Genomic DNA, 22,263 nt, shown 5'->3' with positions numbered 1-22,263 from the left:
GACTCATTAAGGCTATGGTGCGATGTTCATTGCACTCCTTTGCATTGGCTTTTTTGGGTAGCAGTATGAATGTTGATTGGAGCCATTCTTTAGGTATTATACCTGTTCTATATATGGTATTGAATAGATCTAAAAGAAGATCAATAGATTCAGTATTCACAATTTTAAGTAATTCGATAGGAACTTCATCAGGCTCGGGAGATTTACCACCTTTAGCTTGTTTCATTGCATATTCAATTTCTTCTCGTATGTCAGGCCCAGTATCATCCTTAAATTCTTTTGGTGCTTCCGTTCTCTCTTTGTCTTCAAAAGGTTGTGCTATATATTGTGCCCATCTCTGCATTTTTTGGTTTATATCTGTTATAAGTGCACCACTTCATCTCTTAGTTGCCTAGTTTGAAGTGTTTTTCTCATTCCTGTTAATTCTTTAATTCTTTTATGCATGTTAAAAAAGTCATATTTTTTTCAATTTCTTCTAGTTCTTGGCACTGCTCATGTAACATTCTCTCCTTAGCTTCTTTTATTCTCTTTTTAATTAATCGATCAGTTTCATTATATTTAATTGGATTTTTTGTTTTGAATGATTTTCTTCCATTCATCATCATCGGCCTTCAACAACGTCTAAAAAATTTGCCCCATTAGAACAAGGAGAACAGAAAACATATCAGTCAGAACAGTCATTGGACAAAGACGTTTGACTAAGTACAAGTGCAAAAATTGTAAGGAACTCATTTGTCTGATTCAAATAGACAGATATTTATTTAGACAATATTTGCAGTCAGATATTTACAGAAATACCACAAGATGACATAAAGGAAGGAAGGGTGTAATACAGAACTTTAGGCTTTTGTATGAGTACTACGTGAAATTTTAGAAAAAGTTAGTATTTTGCATCACGTACACTTAGACACACTGATGATGAAATATAGATTTCGTAAACGTTTGGTGATGTAGCCCGATTGGGTGTTTTAATTACATATATACCTTTTATAAAGGATTTTTAAATAAATTTTTTATTTAATAATGTTTTTATTTTAGAGCTGATATAAAGGTTGAGCTAGAATTTTAAGAAGTAGCTAGCATGTACTGGTATTTGTCGAATTCTTGGTACTATAAAGATTAGTTCTGCGGTGTAGTACAGCTGATAGTATTGACTAAAAACTAAACTTAAAACTTAAATAATTTAAAAATACCCATTTGTCATAAACTCACTTCAGCTGACGCAAAGTTATTTTTACAGTACTCAAATGATATAATAGTATACATTTCATTGGATCGTTTATAATTAAAAATTAAATAATTATCTTATCATAAACTTTTTAATAAACTGCAAAATATTTTTAAGTGTTTCAATAAAACTTGAAAAATTTAGAGAAATTTTTATTTTAGATTGTTTTGTATTTGTTTACTTAACGTATTTATTACCTTTATTAGTCCTAGCAGATGTGTTACTGTTACGCTTAAATTTTTGAGGAATTTATAAAGATCTGCGGCATTGTACAAATTCACAATTTCCGTTGCAGGAAAAAATATGTTCACAAACAGTAGGGTAGCAATTCTGTAAAGTATGTATAAGTACTGAAGGAATTTGTTGGACATTTCGGCTTTCCATAGTGCTACAGATTTTAAAATCCACCGATTTAACCAGAAAAAATCTTCACAGTACTTTTCGTCTTTACCGTACATGGTTTTTCTCGTTTTAAGTTTGAGGCAAATTCGAGTTTGGTATTTAAATGCATTTATTTGATCGATACTAAATAAGAACGTTCAAATAATTGAAATATTTTTAATTACAAGGTAGATTGTATTCTAATAAAATGTGATGAGAAAAGTCTGCTAAATAATTGATACGCTATTTGACCTAATTATGTTTACCTTGTTTATTACGTGGTATATTGGTACATATACCTACCATACCAGTGCATTTTCTGCTTTCCTTATCATAATTCTCTTTGCCTTTATCTAAATGCGAGGTCTGCTACCCGAATTACATTTCTCCGTAAATGTCTATCATAGATCATACCGATATTAATCCACTTCACAGATATGTCCGGCCTAACAGTCTCCTAAGAGGTCTTCGATTTTCTTCCTTCTACTTCTTCCAAAAACTTACCACTCAGGAATTCTTTGTATTAAGTGAATAGCACTGGATAAATATTTACAGCAATTTTATTAATCTAAATTTTTATTTAGGGAGGATCAGCGGAGGAGAACAAGAGTAGGGCGACAGCTGTCTGCAAAATGTATAATATATATATATATATATATATATATATATATATATATATATATATATATATATATATATATATTTCAGGATCTAACTAGTAAATACACATTTTGGGTTTTACACTGGCTTAATAAATTCTTGACTTCATCTCAGTGTTAGTGTGTCTGTTTTGCCAGACTGTTTGTGTGACTGTTATAGAGTTATTAAGGCATCCTGCCAGTCTATTTGCTTTTTGTACTGCATTTCTCACTTCTCTGTACAGATCTCCATAGCTGGACAGTGTAATTCCCAGATATTTTATTTCCATTACTTGTTCAATACTGATGCTGTTAATTTCTATTTTACATCAGGTTGGTTCTTTGCTGACTACTATTGTTTTAGTGAGATTGTCATATTAAATTCTTTTGCTCTTATGTTAAATCTGTGGACCAGTCTTTGCAGACTATCTTCATCTTGGGATATCAGTATTGCGTGGTCTGAGTAATATTATTTGAGTATTTTTCCCACCACCTATCCTTTTCTGTGTGTTTCGTTTCTAATTGTCTTGTAATTATGGTATGCCTCTTGTGTTTTGGTTGACATGTATTTCAGGTAAGCTTTTTTCTTTTGTTTACATTTTTCCTTCACTTCTGTACAAAACCATGGAGTTGTTCGCCCTATGAACGATTTATTTTTATTTATATTTCTTCCTTGGCCAAGGCTAATATATTAGACTTAATCTTTGCCCAGCTTTCTTCGACTCCATCGCTTTCTGTGATATATGTGTCTCTGTTTTTTTCGGTTATTCTCTTTTGGCATAAGTATCTTGTGGTGACATCCCTTTTTCAAGTAAAAAAGCAAAAATGCATGTTAGTAATTCATCTTATTACGGAAAGTTGATAGGTTTAATGCTTTTTAGTTCTTTAATGTCTCGCCTAGTTCGGAAGTTACCGAAAATTGAACATGCACTTTGCTTTTAAGAAGAATCAACAAGTAGGAAAATGAAAAAATAAAATGACATTTTTATAAAATAAAAAAATTATTTATTTACAATACTGATATTTTAACAATATATCACAATCGTATTATAACTAAGAGGGTAATATTCTTAACATTCTGTATCTAGAACATTGTGTACGTTCTGTCTATGTTTCTTAATAGTATTAAAAATTTTAACGAACTTGTTGAGACAAACATTTTTGTAAAGTTACTAATATTGACAAAAACTGTATTCAAAAACAATGAAGAAAATTAAAAACAAGTGCTTCCTTTTACCTACGAAATATAAATAAAATGGCATATGCCACCAAAGTTTTGAAAAAAAAATCTATCAGTATAATATTAACAATAATTTCCATATTTCCTAGTTACTATAAGCTTGAGTTTATGTTTAGACTTATTAGAAAATTAGCAGTAGTTATTATCGTGGCTATGGACACTTCACTTATCGCCAAATTATAAACCTTTTTCGTATTAAAGATGTATTTCCAACAATTATTTATAGAGCAATAGATGAATAACAATGAGGAACACCATGCTTAAATTTTCCAAAAATTGGAAGCAGAAAAGAACTGAATAACTCAACTAAAACAATAATCTAAACTGCCAAGAAGGGTTAGCTTGAAGATATATAACCTTATATGAAACTCCGCCTGGAATGACTGTTAACTGGATCGATTAGCTTAAAAGTCTTTCTTGTCGGTCCCAAGCCCGGATAAAGAAGAAGGGTTAAGCGAAAGGCCAACAACCTGCCCTTATAAAAAACAGTCTGTTATGAAAACTGCAAGTTTGCCTCGGAATCGAACAGATACATATGGAAAAGGACAATCGCAATGAAAAAGGACATTGAATGTTGGAACATGGAATGTTCCAAGTTGGTACCGGACGGGAGCATCTATACATGCAATAAAACAGTTAGAAAAAGTAGGAATGGACATTACGGCAATACAAGAACTAAGGTGGCTAGACACGGGAAACATAAAAATAGACAAGTCAGTCATTTTCTACAGTGGAAACCTTACAGGAAAACACGAATCTGGCACAGGTTTCGTAGTACGAGAAGAATACCTGAACAGTATTATAAGTTTCACACCCATTAGTAAAAGACTTTGTTATATTAGACTGAAAGGAAAATGGTACAATATCTCAATTATATCCGCACATGCTCCGACAGAAGATAAAAACGAACATATTAAAGATTACTTCTATGAATAACTCGAAAAAACGCTTGAGAAAATCTCCAAACAAGACATACAGATATTCTGTGGAGACTTCAACGCAAAAATTGGCAAAGAACCTAACCTAAGATCGACAATAGGACAACACAGCCTCCACGATATCTCAAACGACAATGGACAAAGGTTGGTAGAGCTAGCATCGGCTAACAATATGCTTGTAAACTCTATTATGTTTCAACATAAAAACATTCATAAACAGACTTGGGTCTCTAATGACCACTCCACGCAGAACCAAATTGGCCACGTAATTATCGATGCCAGACATGGAAGTAATGTGCTGGATGTAAGAAGCCTCAGGAGAGCAGATGGAGATACAGACCATTACCTAGTAAGAGCAAAAATCAGGTTGAGAATATCTTCAGAAAAACCTACGGCCAACGAAGCATTGGGACAGTGGAACATCGAGAAAATGCAAAATAAGGAAATCCGAGATAATTACAAACAAGAAATTAAACAGCATCTAAATACAGTAGACTAGAGCAATGATGTCAAAGGGCAGTGGCAACAAATGGGAAACTCAATTACAGAGTCAGCAGAACAAATAATAGGAAAAAGGAGGAAGAGAACAAGAAAATGGTTTGATAGAAAATGTCAAGAAAAACTACACGACAGACAGATAAAGCGAAACATTATGCTTTAACAAGGAACAGCAGAAAGTAAAGAAAACTATGCAACTTCACGCCGAGAAACAAGAAAATTAATTAGAGAAAAAAAAAAGAAAATACAAACAACAGAAATATGAAGAAATGGAAAGGAATAGGCAACAGTCAAATAGTCGAGCATTTTACAAATCAGTGTCGAAACGAAAAGAAAGGCTTCAGATCTAGATGCGTGTCTGTATTCAGAAAAAATGATGAATTAATAATAAATGAAAAAGAACTGCTCCAAACATGGCAAGAATATTTCAAGACTTTACTAAACATACATCAAGAGGAAGAATATGGAGAAAATATATATTTTGGGGTGGACCTACCGGTAGAGGACTCCAAAATAGATGAAACATTGCAAGCAATTAACAAATTGAAGAACGGATAAGCTCCAGGCTCTGACAATATACTGGCTGAATTCCTTAAGTTCGGTGGAGAAACTCTACATAGACAAATACACAAACTAATAACACTTATATGGAACGAAAAGAAAATACCAACAAAATAGCACGACAGTGTAATAATCCCCATCCATAAAAAAGAGAGATAAAACCAAGGGCTCTAATTATAGAGGCATCTCCCTACTTAAGACGGCATATAAAATCTTATCGAACATCCTATTAACTAGGCTGACACCGTTTGTAGAAAATTTCATGTGGGAATACCAAGCCGGCTTCAGAAAACATAGATCTATCATAGATCAGATCTTTACTCTAAGACAGCTGCTAGAAAAAAAATGGGAATTCAATAGAGCTATCCATAATCTCTTCATAGATTTCCCGCAAGCGTACGACAGCATTAAAAGGGATCAGATGTGGAATGCAATGGCAGAACTTTCAGTTCCAAAAAAACTTATCCAGCTTGTTAAGTTATGTGTGAATAGCTGTAGATCCAGAGTACGGATAGGTAACGAACTCTCAGAATCTTTCGAAATAAACAGTGGCCTGAAACAAGGAGATGCGCTGTCACCTCTTCTCTTTAATATCATCCTGGAGAAAGTAGTAAGAGCAGCACAACTTAAAATAGAATTACTGACAGTAAATCGACCAAAATTATTACTAGCATACGCAGATGACATTGACATTGTGGGAAACACAGTCACCAATGTGAAGGAGACTTTTAATAAATTGGAGGTAGAGACCAGAAAACTGGTTTAACGGTAAACGAAAAGAAAACCAAAAAAATGTGCATCAGCAGACAAAAGGGACGAGATAGAATAGGGCAAAATCTTACAATAGACCCATATAACTTTGAAAGAGTTTTAAAAATCTCGGAGCAACAATTACTGCAGATAACGATATCGCGGAAGAGATTAAAGAAAGAATTCAGGCAGCAGACAGATGCATATACAGCGTCCACAATATTATTAAATCTAAAACCCTAACACGAACATCAAAGATTAGAATACATAGAACGGTGATTAAACCGGTGCTTACGTATGGGTGTGAGACGTTGGCCCTGACCAAAGAAACTGAAAGAAAATTTAGATGTTTTGAGAGGAAAATCCTTAGAAGAAACTTTGGGCCTTATTACGATATTAATAGCAACCAATACCACATAAGAACAAATGGTGAAGTCAAGCAGATGTATAGAGCGAGCGAGCGTTAATATAGGAGGAAGCCCCCATAGGAAGAAGGCCCTTAGGACGTCCACGAATGCTATAGAGAGACAATATATGGTCAGATCCAGGAACAATGGGGCTACCCACTGACCCAACTATTATGGACCGTTCAAGATGGAAGCAAGTTGTGCAGTCAGCCAAAACCCACCCTGGGTTGTAGTGCTACGAGAAGAAGAAGAAACTGTTTGACGAACAGTGAGATGACTAATCCTTTTTTGTCGATAAAGACGTAAATATTTCAAATATATCCAAGACCAGTTAGTAATAATTCTTGGATGTTGCCCAGCTTGGCGACAAATGACGAAAATTTGAATTTGAAATTTGTATTAATCAGTTACATCGTTGCTTATTTACTTAATCCAAAAATGATTTAAATTTACTGAGTAGACTTTAGCTTCGGATTAAGTTTCAGATAGTCCCTCAAATGTACCCCAAAACTAGAAGTATCGAAGACTTTTTGTCTTGTTTGTATATGATCTCTCTGAAAAAACGAAACCAAACCAAAATATCGGAGAATACCACAAAAAATCAAGTGGTGGATGTTAAAAGATGAGAAAGAAGGTCTATTCAGGGCAAAAATAATAGAAAAAATGTGTTGGAATATGCAAGGAAGTCCTAATACAATTTGGAGGAAGATGGTCAGTGGCATTAGAGATACTGCTATTGAAATACTTGGAGAAGAAACCGAAATATTCGATAACCAGTTTGGTTTTATGCAAGACAGATCAACAACAAACGCAATTTTCATTATAAGGCAGTTGATTGAAAAATTCAGAAATAAAGAAACAAACTACAAAAAACAAACGCTCATATGGTATTCATTGATCTTAACAAAGCATGGTAGAGTTCCTCGAGAGATTCTGTGGTGGGCACTTAATAAGAAAGGAGTCCCCAGTAAATGTGTAGAGATTGTGAGAGACATGTATGAGATAGTAACAACTAGTGTTAGGACAGGTGTAAGAGAGACTCATAAATTTCATGTAAAAGTAGGATTGCGCCAAGACTCCGTGCTTAGTCCTTATTTATTCTCATTAGTTTTGGCTCAAATAACAGCGAAACTACAGGAAAAGTGACAGAACAAAACTGGAACAGAGTATTTTTGAGTGAAAAGTAACAGTTTTAAGTACCTAGGTACGGTGTAACAGAGTAATGGGGAATAGACGGAGATGCATGTAGTAGAATTAGTGTTGGATGGATGAAGTGGAAGGAAGCGAATGGTATGTTGTGTGACAGAAAAAATCCAATAAAACTGAAGGGAAAATTCTATAAAACAGCCATATGACTAGCCCTGATCTACGAAACTGAATGTTGGGCAGTTAAAAAGAAAGAGGAACAAGAATGTATGTGGCGGAAATGAGAATGCTTAAATGAATAACTGGAGTGACAAAGAAGGATGAAATTAGGAATGAGTATATTAGGGGAAATAAAGGGAAATATGAAGGGAAAATTCTATAAAACATCCAGCTATGATGTACGGAACTGAATGTTGGGCAGTTGTGGTGGGAATGAGAATTCTTAGATAAATGACTGAAGTGACAAAAAAGGGTAAAATTAAGAATAAGTATATTAAAGGAAGTCTAGGGGTAGCATTATGTTGCCAAGACGAGAGAACATAGGTTCAGATGTTCAACGTAGAGGCGTTAATCACCCAATATGAAGAATTGCTGATCTGCGGGTTCCTGCAGTTCCTGCAGATGGTTTGGTCATCTTCAACATAGAGACGTTAATCACCCAATATAAAGAATTGCCAATCTGCAGGTTTCTCCAAGTAGTAGGAGGGAAAGACCAAAAAACCAGGTGGGAGACGCTTAGGCAGGACATGTCGGTAAAGAGTATTAATATTGATATGGCCCAAGATAGACAGTTATGGAAAAATGTAATTGGGGAAGCCGATTGCGCATAGGGATAATGGCAAAGAGAATTATGATGATAATATATGATCTAAGTTATCAATAATACATTATTGCAAATCATTAACAACAATTGAGATGACAGATTTTTCAGAAGAATCAGACGTTAAAGACACAGAATACAATAGGCCTTTATCTAAATATTATTTTTTGTACTTATTTAAGCATATGTAGATATAATGGTCATTTAAATAAATTTAGTTATTCTCTGTCATATATTACTGTAAAATTTTTCTCAAAACTCCTTTGAAACACGGATCATTACCAATTGACAACGAATCCAAAGCTCAAAATAAGTTTTTGTGTAATTGTATAATAGTCAAAAAAATATGTTTATCTAATAAAAAAATAAAAACAGTTATCTATGACAATGTACCGAATACTGATCGAGGCTCAATCTGGATCAACAGCTCAGGAGCCAGAGATATAGCTTATTCTACGAGATGTTTATGCTTTGGTTATTTCAATCCGTCGTTCTAGTTATAATTTTATAATTATATATATATACATATATATATATATATATATATATATATATATATATATATATATATAATATTTAATGTCAAAGATTTCCTTTTAGTAGGTGATGATAGTTTGATTTGACTGGAAATTTATTATTCTCAAATAAGTTATTGAATACATATTAACAGTATAATAGAATGTTACCCTAAATACTACTTTTGCTGTATTATATTAACCTAGAATTGTACCTAAAAATTACTGGGGTATTTTTTCAGTCATTAGAAAGGCACTTGATAAAGGCCATGATCAAGTTTCATAAGTAGATAAAACGATTTCTTCAATTTAACCCGTCTAAATTTTTAAGAAAAAAGGAATGTAAAATACTCTTTGATATAAATTTATTTTCATATGATCTAATATGCTATAAACTTTTATGGCAAACTAAATTATCTGTAGATATGTTCACTGTAACCTTTGCCCAAGATAAATATGTCAATCAGATCCAGTGGAATGGATTTTAGGATCTTAGGATTAAGAGTTTTATATGTAGCTTCTTAAAAGTCTATAAGTTATTGCTATAGTGACATAGATACCAAGGATATGGACGTACGCGAAAATACTGTCTTATGTTAAGTGCACAAAAAAAAACATTCAACTTAAGATTGTGAAAAAAAAATGCAAAAACAACAAAAGTTTTGTGTCGACGAAAAAGAGATGCAGAAAAGGTGAAACAGAGGTTTAAAAAGGGCCAAATCTCTATGTAAAAATAGACAAAATATTGCTGAGAGACAGAGCCAGCGTAAATAAAAAATTTAAGTAAAATTATAAAAATCAACAACGCACATCCACAATCAAAAAATCAGTATGAGAAATTAGGACACACAACCCTAGAACTCATAGTAGACAAAATGAAAAAAATTAATAAAAGTTGCTCGCCTGGAACAGCGCAAAGGTTGGTATTCTGAAGAACAGAAATGCCTACTAAACTAGAACCATGGAACGAAATGCCATGGACTTCTATAATCTTATAGCTTGTTATTACTATATGTAGGTTAATAAAATTTTATATTCTCTTATTACTGAATTGTAATATTTTTATAATAACCACACAAGTTCTTAAAAATTTAAATTAAGTAAATAAATAAATAAAAATACAATTAAAAATCTTAATTTTTATCTTTAAAAATTTTGTTTAATAATTTTAGTAATTTTTAAAATTTGTTAAATATAATATAGAATTTATTCATCATATACATTTTCATTATTATCTTTGATTTACATTTTATTTCATCTTATGTGTATTTTATTTTAGTTTTATTTTATTTTTTAACTAGAGTTGTTATAAAAAAGTTTTAAAAAAATAAAATGACCTTTGTAAAACGTTATTAAATTTTTATAATAAGTGTATACAATGTTCATGCATGTATATTATATACATTAATGGCTGTATACCGCAAGGTTGCTGTACGCGTCTTGATTTTTCGAGTCACGCTAAATATGATTTCGAGTTTGTGCCAAAAAATATCATACCGAGCTGTAAGCTCTAAACAACGCAACAGTGACTTTAAATTCTATTCCTACATTTTATCAACAAGAATTTTAAAGGTACCTTAAACTGTTACTATAAATTTTGGCATAGGTTGCTACTTAATAGAATAGGACCAAAAATCCCAAGATGGTTCCATGCTGAGCAATGAGCAATGTGAATGGGACATCAGTGACTCCCAGTTCGGGTTTAGGCAAGGTTTAGGAACACGAGAAGCAATAGTAGCAACACAGGTGCTGGTCCAAAATTGTTACGATCAGAAGAATGATGTGTTCCTATGCTTTTTAGATTACCAAAAAGCGTTTGATCGTGTCCAACACCACAAGTTAATGCAGATCCTCAAGAAAGTTGATATAGACCAAAAAGACATAAGATGCCTTGAAAACTTGTACTGGCATCAAACGGCACATTTAAAAATAGACAATTCTATATCCAAACCCATACATATAAGAAGGGGCGTTCGACAGGGATGTGTGCTTTCCCCTCTTTTATTTAACATTTATTCGGAAGCCATATTTCAAGAGTCTTTGGAGGATGTAAAGATGGGAATCAAAGTGAATGGAGTATTGATAAACAACATACGATATGTTGATGATGGTGTCTTAATTTGTGACAACATAGTCGATCTTCAACAACTTGTCACTATAATCGGAGAATACAGTAAACGAATGGGATTAGAGATTAATACCAAAAAAACCAAATTTATGATCATCTCCAGAAACTTGGATGCACTTGAAAACTCCACCATAACACTGAATACTAAGTCCATTGAAAGAGTGAGTAAATTTAAATACTTTAGGGGCTTTTTGAAGACTGGGCATCGGACAGGGAAGTAAAATGTCGCATTGAGCAAGCTCGACAAGCTTTCGTAAAATTCAAGAAGGTACTGAGTTGTTCAGAATTCGATCTTCAACTGAGACTACGGTTAACTAAGTGCTATGTGTGGTCAGTGCTGCTATATGGCGTAGAGGGCTGCCACTCAAAACGAGGGATATAAACAGATTAGAAGCTTTCGAAATGTGGCTCTATCGCCGTATCCTAAAAATACCATGGACAGCGAAAATCACAAATATAGATGTTCTTAAAAGAATAAACCAAGAACGCAAACTTTTCGAAACCATCAAGAAAAGGAAAACGGCGTAGCTAGGTCACATCATGCGAAATGAAAAATACCAGTTCCTCCAACTTATAATCGAGGGTAAAATTGAAGGCAAGAGAGGAATGGGACGCAAGAAAATGTCCTGGCTCCGAAACATAAGGCAATGGACAGGGATTAACGACATACAATCTCTGATACATATTGCAAGAAATAGAGAATTAATGGAAAATGTGATCGCTAACATCCATTAGTGGATTTGCATCTGAAGAAGAAGAAGATGCTGAGCAATAGTGAGACTAATTAACAACATGCTATCAGATAAATATTTTCGTGTCGTTTAATGCTGCAATACATATAAGCAAAGAGAAAAAGAACTACCAGAGGACAATGGACTACCAGAGCGATCTGTTTTGGCCCCTAATCAATTCAGCTTTTATGCAATTTCCACTTCGGAATCGTTTTTAAAATACAAAACTTTTTTATTTTTGTATTTTGAGTACGATTTCCGAAGAGGAAAGCACAACGTCAAATAAACTTAATTTTAAAGTAAAGATGTGGCTTATTCGAAACAAAAAGTTTAAATTGCAATTAAGATGTCACAAGAAAATAGTTTAAGAACAATATTTAGCCTTTATATTGGATATTTTCAGCACAGCTGCAAGAAAAATTGGATAAGCTGATGATGTAGGTCTAGCTGACATCAAAACTTTGAAGCCAACGAGAAAATCTTAATATATAATTTGTCCACTCTTAGTATATACTTAAAGGCTCACATCAAAGTCTGCAGCTAGCTGGTTTAACGTTAATAATCAGGAAGTAAACCAATAACTGAAAATATCTTTTAATCATACTATTATCAAATACCACATATTCCTTATACCTTAAAGTGACTTTAGGCAGAACACTATCTTTCAAAAACATGTTGAAAATAAACATGTTGCGTAAAAACATTATTTACAAGCTCTGTGCAGCTTTGTGGAAAGTTTTGGTAAACCGTCGCTCTGAGTTTGGTATACTTTGTAGCCGAATACTGTGCACAAAATCGGTTTAATAGATGGTCATTAGATAAATTAGCTGTACTTATCTCTTCTGATTCCAACACTTAGCTCTATAGTTCCATCCACTTCAGGTGTATAGAAAACACTATAAAAAAATAAAATAAAATCATAGCCAACCGTGAATTACTCATCCATCAGGATGATCCAATGATGACAGCTTAGTTCCTGGTGTTAAATGGTTTTAATTGTAGAATGAAAACGCTACCCAATATATCAGAGATTCGATACATCTATCAGAAATCCGTAAAGTCTCAGAGAACCCAAAATTCGCCACTTGGTCTATGTGCTACAGATTATTATTGACCTTTTTGACGTGACAACGTCTTAAATTAGGTTGTGGCTCGGAGTCACTCATGAAAAAGTGTAACGCCCGCTCACGTCTGTTACGATGAGTCACCGAACGAGAGAGAGGCCCGCCGGACCGGCGAATGCCTTGCGTCTCTCTCCCACTCAAACATGATCGGTCCGCTGCGCGCGCAGCACTAGAGAATTAGGCGCGTTGAATCGGTGCGTGCTTGTGTCTCTGTCTTTCTCGAGCGTTCTTGGCTTTGGAAAACCGAGAAAGCGTCATAATACAAGTTCACACGTGTGGTTAAAGTATCGTCAGCTGTGTCTGTAGTGAAAATGTGGAGTGCTTAGATTCGTCATTTACAACAACTACAACAATAAAGGTAAATAATTGTACACTAATATTTCATTATCGTAAACTATGATTGATTGATTAATTGTTAGATTGACACAAAAGTTGAGAAACTAAGTTTATAGGTTATGTCATACTATTGACAAATGTTGATAGTGTTAAGTAAATTATTAGTTTAAATCACTCTGCAATCAATCGTAATTCAGTCGATTGAGAAGAAACAGCGCGTTTCAACCGCAAACAACTATTGTGCAATTTAATAATATTCATATCAATAAATATTCTACCGAGAAAAAGACGTTGTCACGTAAAATCTTCGCCCCTAAAACCGACTTTACAGGCAACCGATTTTTTTTATAATAAGTAAAAACAATACAAAATAGCGGTGCGAAATATCTTTCAAAATGAATTCCAGGTCTGTCATTAAAAGTGTAACACCAACTTGGGAAAATACCGTAAAACTATAAAGAAGAAAGAAAGAAGACAATTAATCTAATATAATTTGTTTCATACTGGCTCACTCGACAATGTACAAATTTTAGAAATCTTTACAAAATAGGTATATATTATTATGACTTGATAATACCCGTCAGCTACACATGACATAAGTGCTATTTTGAATATATGAGCATTTGATAATATTGAACGTTTCAAATATTGTGCTAAAGTGGTAAATAAAAATAAAGTGGATGATAAAATTCTTACAGTCACCTGATAACTTGTGGCTAAACAAAAATTTACAGTAGATTTCAAATATATTATCATGTACTTTTCTTTTTTATTAGGTTTCATTTTTTTTCAACTATAAATTCTCTGGTAATCTTAAGAAGAGAAGTAAGTAACTGAGATATTATTTTATGTCATTACTGAGGTAATCAGTTTACAAAGAAAGATATGTATATAACATAGAAGAAGGATGATACGTTCTTGGTCTGGTCCATAGATGGCAACACCACTCGAGTGATTTTTCCCTTTACGTTAATGAATATGTTAGTTAGACGTCAAATAAAATTGCAAGTCAGTCGAAGCGGCAATTGACTGTTGTAGACAGTCGTTTGAAGCTGTTGGAGTATGCGTTTGGTTAAAAATAATAAATATAAATATTATTCTAAAAAACTGGCTTAACGGAATAAAAATTCGTCGAAGAATCTCTCTCCGAAGAAAAAAATCGACGGGAATCATAGAATTGGCAGATCGCTGGATAAAACATATTGATAGATATAAGATCAGATTATTTTACAAAATAAAGTTTAGGTTTTTAAAAACTGGTTCTTTTCATTATCATATCTTAACTTTTTGTGAGTTTATAAATATTCCATTATTACTAGCTATAATAAAATTATATCAAAGAGCATATAGTCAAAAATAACCGATAAAAACTCGGTATTGAATAGTAACAGATAGAGTATTTTAACTAGTATTTGTTTTACTGCTTTCTTTTCCTTAATAATTTATCTTTGTAGCTTTAAAATTAATAAACTGATATTCAAATTGAGTATGACAATTTTACTAAAGTAAAGTTTGTTTTGGGAATCACTAACACATTTGACCAGCTAACAACAGTCTCCTGATCTCTATATATATATAACAGGACCCATATATAACAAGTATTCTTCAGTCTTTACTATCTTTCTCAGTTTCAAATTTTTTACTCTTTAGTGCTTGGGCTCGCACTGGACTTGAATGACTAGTTGAAGCTTTTCGCGCAGAAAATCTCCTTACTTCTGGTGTTTCCTGCAAGGTTAGCGAATTTCTTGCGGAAACACAAGGACTGTATGGTGGAGGAGCGCTCAGTATATTTTCAGCTACTGGTGTCATCGAAAATCTGCGCGGCTTTGCACGGATTCTGGTTTGAGGTACTAAAGACGTCCGCCTGCTTGAAAATGAAGGTGCTGATATATTAGTAGGTGAATATTTTGGGGGAGTTAAACTAGCCAATCCTATTTTTCTTCTTGGTGGTTCTTTAAACTTACTCTCTGTTACTGCGGAAAGTGCTCTGATGAATTCAGCTATTGACGTTTCTTCTAAAACATTTTGCTGCGGAATGCTGTTTCTTTGGGATTCAATATTAGAAGGAATAATACTAGGGCTACGTATTCTATTAATAGATTCATCCAAATTTTGTTTTTCAATATCGTTTTCTCTAGTATCAGATCTTCTAAATCGATTAGCAACTGATTTTTGAAACCGTTGAATGAAAGAGTTTTTGGAGTCGGGAATTGGAGCAACTGACATAGCTCTTTTTTGTTTAAATACTTTAAGAGCGGTAGTCGCATCGTTACCATACCACGTATTAACAGATTGCTCTGTTAAATATTTTGGAGGAGGTTTGACGTCGCTTACAGCTCTTCTTCTGTGACTAGGCATCATGGGTGGCGGTGGATCGTATCTTGCATTATTTATGTTTTCGTCTTCAGAAAAACCTGAAATTACACTGTCTCTAGCGGATGCCAAGCTTAAAGCATCGACAACTTTAAGAAGAAGATCTTTTTGTTTCATAAGCGCATCAGAAGGCCTGAAAGTTCGTTCCTTGTCTATCTTGTCTAATTCTGATTCGGATTGTACTCTTTCCAAAACGTTGTATCTATAACATTCTGACATTGCTCGTTTTCTAGCCGTGGTAGGAGAATTTTTATTTATCCAAATAGTAAAGTCTGGGCAACTTTGACTTCTCTCCAAATAGTGCGGGGTGTATTCGAATTCACCTTTATAAACTGGTTTGACTCTCATAAACAAAAGCTCGTGTAACATACTTCGAAATTCATTTCGTATCTTCTGAGGAGTACTTTTAACTGTATGTGCTAAAATTCTTTCTAGTTTCTGAATATGTCGACTCTGCATACCTTTGGTAATAAATCCTATGATCATAATTACGTATCCTAAGCCTCCTATTACCCATACTAGTAGGAACAAGTGGTAAAACAAAAAGACCCCTGGGCTGAACTCATGAAAATTTTCAGTTCCTGAAAAAAATAAACAAAATATTAGATAAATTTGAATAATCTGTTATTGTTTATAATGTTATTAAAACAAGAAAATATAAATCAACCAATAAATATTTATATTAATATTGTTTATTAAAAGTTGTCAGAGATTTGGCCTCTAAAAATCAAAACAAGTTAAATTTTACTAAGAATGTCAATTTTGCGACCCCAAAAATATTCAAAAAGGTTTACCACTTCCATCGCCGGCTTCCCCCTAAAACCCCTCCTCGTAGGAGGGGAAAATCGATTGACCAAGGATCTGTACCTACACTTTTTATAATTAACGTTCGCTGTTTTCAACCATAAATAGCTCAAACAGTATTGACTTTCTAAAAAAACTCTATAAAACAAAATTTGCTTAGAATTTAATTATCTACCGTATCCCAGATTATCTTAAGCAAAAGAATTTCCACCCACTAGAAGGTGTGGCAACCACCCTTGGGCGGAAGAACACATCGGAGTTATATAACTTTTGTTGTTAGAGCACATTCATATCAACTCTCTAAATTTCAGGTGACTCGGTTCAGTCTAACAAAATTTAGAGGTGAATAAGCCTGAGTGACTGGAGTAGCAGAAATTCTACACTCAAATACAATTAATCAAAGAAAAAGCCAGAGTGAAACGTATGAATTGCAAAATTAGACAAAATAACAAAAATATAGAGAAGAATTCTGACAAACTTGAAAAATAAAATAAAGAAGACAAAAGTATGGTATGAAGAAAAGTATTGAAATTAACTAGAAACAAAAAGGTGAATAATATAAAATAGATGGTTACAACAACAAAAAACAACAAAAAATTAAAAGTAGCAAGAAATACGGTAAATACCAGAAAGAAACAAGTAAATTAATAAGAAAAAAAATAAACAATTAACAACAAAAATTTGAAGCAATAGATAAAAACCAACCCAAGAAAATTCTACAGAGCTGTTTTCTCGGAAAAAAGAAATTTCAGGATCTACTCTATTCTAACACTAACCAATAACAAAGGCATGCGATACTACAAGACAAAAAATTTGGGAGTGGTCATGATATTTCAAGAACTTTTAGAATATAATACCAACAAAACCCCACAAAGAAGAAATTGACAGGACATTATATATGCCGATCAAAGAAATGCAGAAGGCTTTAAACAAATAAAAAACACAAAGCTCCTGGAACCAATAGAATATCAGCAGAATTTCTAAAATATAAAAGAAAAGGCACTATGTTACTAAATACAACAACTAATAAAGTTTATACAGCAATAAGAAAAAACGAATGAGGTCGAAACAACAACAGAAAAAGTTTGACTTTAAGTCAATGAAGTGAAAACCAAACTGAGCTATAGCTTCGTCAACTTATCCATAATTACAATAAATGTAAGAAATATGTAGAATGTAGAATGTAGAAAATGGGGCGGCCAATAGAGCCTGATACACTGCGACCTTTGCAGATCTATTGTGTTTCCCCCTTATTTTAAAGCACTTCATCTAGCTTGGTCCTCTTAATGAGACTCAACAGCCTTGATAGTGGCCTTTTCATGTAGCCTGGTGCTTCCGGTTTTTCCTCTCCGAGTTCTAGAAACCGCATTCGTGCGAGACCTTCGCAATGGCACAGAACGTGTAGAGCGGTTTCCTCTTCTTCCAGACAGAAACGACAGGTGTCCTGTTCTGTCAGGCCTTTGAGACTCAAGTGTCTATTGAGTCTACAGTGCCCAGTGAGCAGACCCACTATCATTCTGACAGTCCTGCGTCTGTGCGAAAGTAAGTCTGCTGTAAATTTAGCCGAATGTCCTTTGATGAACTGTTTGGCCTGCCTCTGTCCTGGTGAGTTGTTCCACCACTCAAGAGACTTCTGTTGCACCCATTTGTGTATGGCTGCCCTTTTTATCGTATTTTCGATTCCAAAGAAGGGTTCCGGACCAAACAGTGGCGTAGATGCGCCTTCTCGGGCCAATTCATCGGCCTTCTCGTTGCCACGATGACCCTTATGTCCCGGCACCCAGGCAAGTGTCAACCTGTTTTGACTTCCCACCTGAGAGAGGACATCCAAACAGTTCCATACCAGCCATGAATCGACCTGTACCGAACTGAGAGCCTTTAGAGCCGCTTGACTATCCGAATAGATAACGATGGAGTCGTTATCTACATTTCTGCCGATTAGTTCCATAGCGCACCTGTGTATAGCAGCTAATTCGGCTTGAAATACGGTCGCGTATGTTCCTAGACATACCCGGACTTCCGTCCTTGGTTTTATGCCATATATTCCAGCCCCCGTACCTCTATCCGTTTTGGAGCCGTCCGTATACCATATTGAGTTTGCTGTTAGCGGCGGACCAGTTTCCCAGTCCTCTCTTTTTGGTATTGTAATTTGAAAATTTTTGTTAAAACTATACCTCGTAACCATTCGGTCTACAGGCATTCCTAGAACGGGGTCTGCCTTTATGTCCTGGTATAGCCTTAAGTTATCAGCTTCCTGCATCATACTTATTGGAGCTTGGCCTTGGATCAACCGATGTACTGTTGATCTGGCTTCACTCTGTATGTATATATGCAGAGGTGGTAGGTTTAGCAGAACTTCTAGCGCGTCCGTTGGGGCTGTTCTCATGGCTCCTGTAACACTTAAGCATGCAAGCCTTTGTGTGCTACTGAGCAATCGAATCGTCCCGGACTGTTGCGTTTTGTTCCACCATGCCACTGAACCATAAGTTATCATGGGCCTTATAACCCTTGTGTATAACCAGAGGTTCATTTTAGGATTTAACCCCCAATTCTTACCACACATTCGTCTACATGTGTTCAGGGCCATAGTGGCCTTCTGTGTGACTTTCTGAATGTGTGCATTCCATGTCAGCCTCTGGTCGAATATTACACCTAAGTACTTATGTAAGAAATATGTAAGTAATCAGTATTATAAACAATTGTAACCAATATACAAGTAGAGATAAGAGAACAATTAGGTCAAATTAACAATTCAAGAGAGTAAACATTGTTACAATACGCTTCTGGAAAATTATTTGTTCAAGTACATGCGTTCAAGTGGTAGGTAATCAGTTCATTAGTAAATTAATACTACGTTTCATCATATGGTCGTCGTATCTTTACATGTTTTTCAGACGCAAAAATATAGGAAAAATAAATAATAACAAATATGTTTGTTCCATCTCAAGAGTTTATAGAGCACCAACCTGTTGATTTTGCAACATCATATTGTTACATAAGTTAACTTTAAAATATAGGAGGTTCATTCGGATCTTATCTTTATCAATTAGAATTGAGTCATATAAAGATAAGACTCAATTTATAGTTAAAATATATTTCTATTTACTAAAATATTGCGTAATTACTCTTTTCTCTTTTTTATTTTTGCTTATGACTGTTTATTCTGGCATCTCAGTCCTATCTCATTAATGCGTTTAAATTAACACCTGTTTGGAGTGAATTTGGACTACGAGATATTCGTGGACTACGACAAAGCATTTGATACCATAAGCCATAAGAAAATGTTAAAAGCATTGACATAGCCCGAATAGACCATGACATAGGAGAACAGTTTCATGAAAGAAGTAGGAGTTTATTAAAAAAGTACTGGCGAGAAAATCCTAGAAAAGATATTGTGAAGAAGATTTTCATTGATATGACCAAAGATAGGAATTTATCAATTAAAATGAGCAACATGACTAAGTTTCATGACATGATAAGTATAATTACATAATTTCTTATTAATTATTTATTTGACCTGTACATATCTTTATACAGAAGTCTATGCACTATGTAATTTACGGAAGTTAGCAGCTTAATAATACTACACGTCTTATAGGTACTATTGAGTATAATTAAATCTTTTTATTCAAATCACATGGCATCCTAATTTATAGAACAGTCAAAGTAATGATCTTTTAAATATCTTTTATTGTTTTAAGTCTAAATTTTTAACTCACCTGCAACAAAATCTCCAAATCCAATTGTGGTTAATGTAACAAAAGCATAATACACAGACACGTCGTAGTTCCAGTTTTCAAAAAAACTCATAATTGTGGCTGGCAGAAAAATGAAGAAAGTTAAACCTGGGACGGCGTATAGAATGATTTGACCTATGAGTCCCAATTTGGCTGTATTCTTTTCCAGGCGCACCTTCTTCCATCTGTCGTACAATTTCGTGAACTGAAACAAAAGTTAATATTATTGGGGTAATAATACAAATATAAAGGAAAATGTATTTCAAGAACTTCACGAAAGATTGTCTGATATTTTTTACTAAGACTAATGACCGATATGCTACTGCTATAGTCGGTTTTTAACGTTTTCCGCCGTTTTTCGACTTCCAATCGCTATTTCGTTAGATCGTTTCATAGGTCATCTTCCAAGTTTCTTTCTCTCACCTCTTTCTCTATTCCCTCTCTCCAACTTATTCTTGGTTTAGTTAGTGTTGTAGTTTCGCAACTGTATATAAACATTGTCTTTAACAAAATGAGCGCCATCTTCAAAAGTCACAACATATCCCTAGATACAAAAATGAGACATTTGAGATGCTATGTTTTCTCTGTGTTGTTATACGGGGCGGAGGAATGGACGCTTACAGACACCACTATTAAAAAACTTTAAGCATTTGAGATGTGGCTTTATAGAAGAATGCTGAGAATATCATGGACAGCAAGGATCACAAACAAGGAAGTTCTAGAAAAAATGAAGAAGGAACCAGAGATTGTGTTTACGATCAAACGCATAAAATTGCAATATCTGGGACACGTTATGAGAAATCAGATTTATTTCGAAAATTTAACTTTAAAACTTTCATTAGAACAGTTTATGTTTATTTTGTATAATAATTGTATTTTTATCTTACCATTTGTATATATATATATATATATATATATATATATATATACATTATACAATATTGGTTTAAAATTATTATATTGTGTTACTAGATTTATGTAGCAGTCAGCTGTATAAGTCTTTGGTCTTTCCTACCGTATCATATTTTAGCATAATTCTGATTACTTTTGTAGACAAGAGGTTTAGGTTGTGTGATAGAGATACCCATAGTTCGTCTCACTATATTTAGTTTTTAAAAACAGCTGTGATTCTGCGCTAATTCGTTCATCTTTTGTAAAGCAATCTGGGTTATAAATGAGTATTGTTTTTTTTTGTATCTTTATTACGTATATTTTAATTTGTAAATATTAGGGATTTATATAATCTTTTGTATGTATATAAAATTTGTTTATCGATTTACTTTTTAAATAGAGTTTTATAGTCCTCTTGATTTTATTTTCTATGGTAATATACATATCCAAAGCAAAAGGACAACCCAGCGAGTTCTAGATTGAATGTGGACGTGCTTCAACAAAAGCGTTAACAAATGAAGAGGATGCAGAATAGGAAACAAAGAAATAAAAATACTCTGTTACACAGACGACGCAATATTGATAGCCCAAGATGAAGATAGTCTGCAAAGACTGGTCCACAGATTTCATATAAGAGTAAAATAATTTAATATGACAATCTCATCTCAGAAAACTAAAACGATAGTAGTCAGCAAAGAACCAACCAGATGTAAAATATAAATTGATGGCATCCGCAGTGAACAAGTAATAGAAATAAAATACCTGGGAATTACACTATCTAGCTATGGTGACTAGGACAAAGTAGTGAGAGATCAAGCACAAAAAGCAAATAGGCCGGCAGGATGCCTTAATAACACTATATGGCGAAATAGACACATTAATACTGAGATGAAGTCAAGAATATATAAAGCCAGTGTAAGACCAATAATGACATATGCCTCAGAAAGAAGAATTACAGGAAATCCGCTGAGAGATCGAAAGAGAAGTGAAGACGTTAGAAGAAAATGTAACATATGG

General features: G+C 33.9%; 1 protein-coding gene across 4 annotated transcripts in view; it reads right to left on the bottom strand.

The window, feature by feature from the left end:
- Nucleotides 1–10,386: 10,386 nt before the first annotated feature.
- The window catches only part of Ork1 (open rectifier K[+] channel 1), a 115,658-nt gene continuing 103,781 nt past the window's right edge, over nucleotides 10,387–22,263 (bottom strand). For all 4 annotated transcript variants that reach the window (XM_072530437.1, XM_072530436.1, XM_072530438.1 and 1 more), the window contains 2 exons: nucleotides 20,338–20,560; nucleotides 10,387–16,395 (listed from right to left, as the gene is read on the bottom strand). In XM_072530437.1, the coding sequence (XP_072386538.1) occupies nucleotides 15,047–16,395; nucleotides 20,338–20,560 (1,572 nt within the window). In that variant the 3' untranslated portion in view covers nucleotides 10,387–15,046. The remainder of the gene's footprint in view (nucleotides 16,396–20,337; nucleotides 20,561–22,263) is intronic.

Source organism: Diabrotica undecimpunctata, chromosome 4, assembly GCF_040954645.1.
Source record: "Diabrotica undecimpunctata isolate CICGRU chromosome 4, icDiaUnde3, whole genome shotgun sequence".
Taxonomy (NCBI): domain Eukaryota; kingdom Metazoa; phylum Arthropoda; class Insecta; order Coleoptera; family Chrysomelidae; genus Diabrotica; species Diabrotica undecimpunctata.
This window is presented reverse-complemented; position numbering and strand designations above follow the sequence as displayed.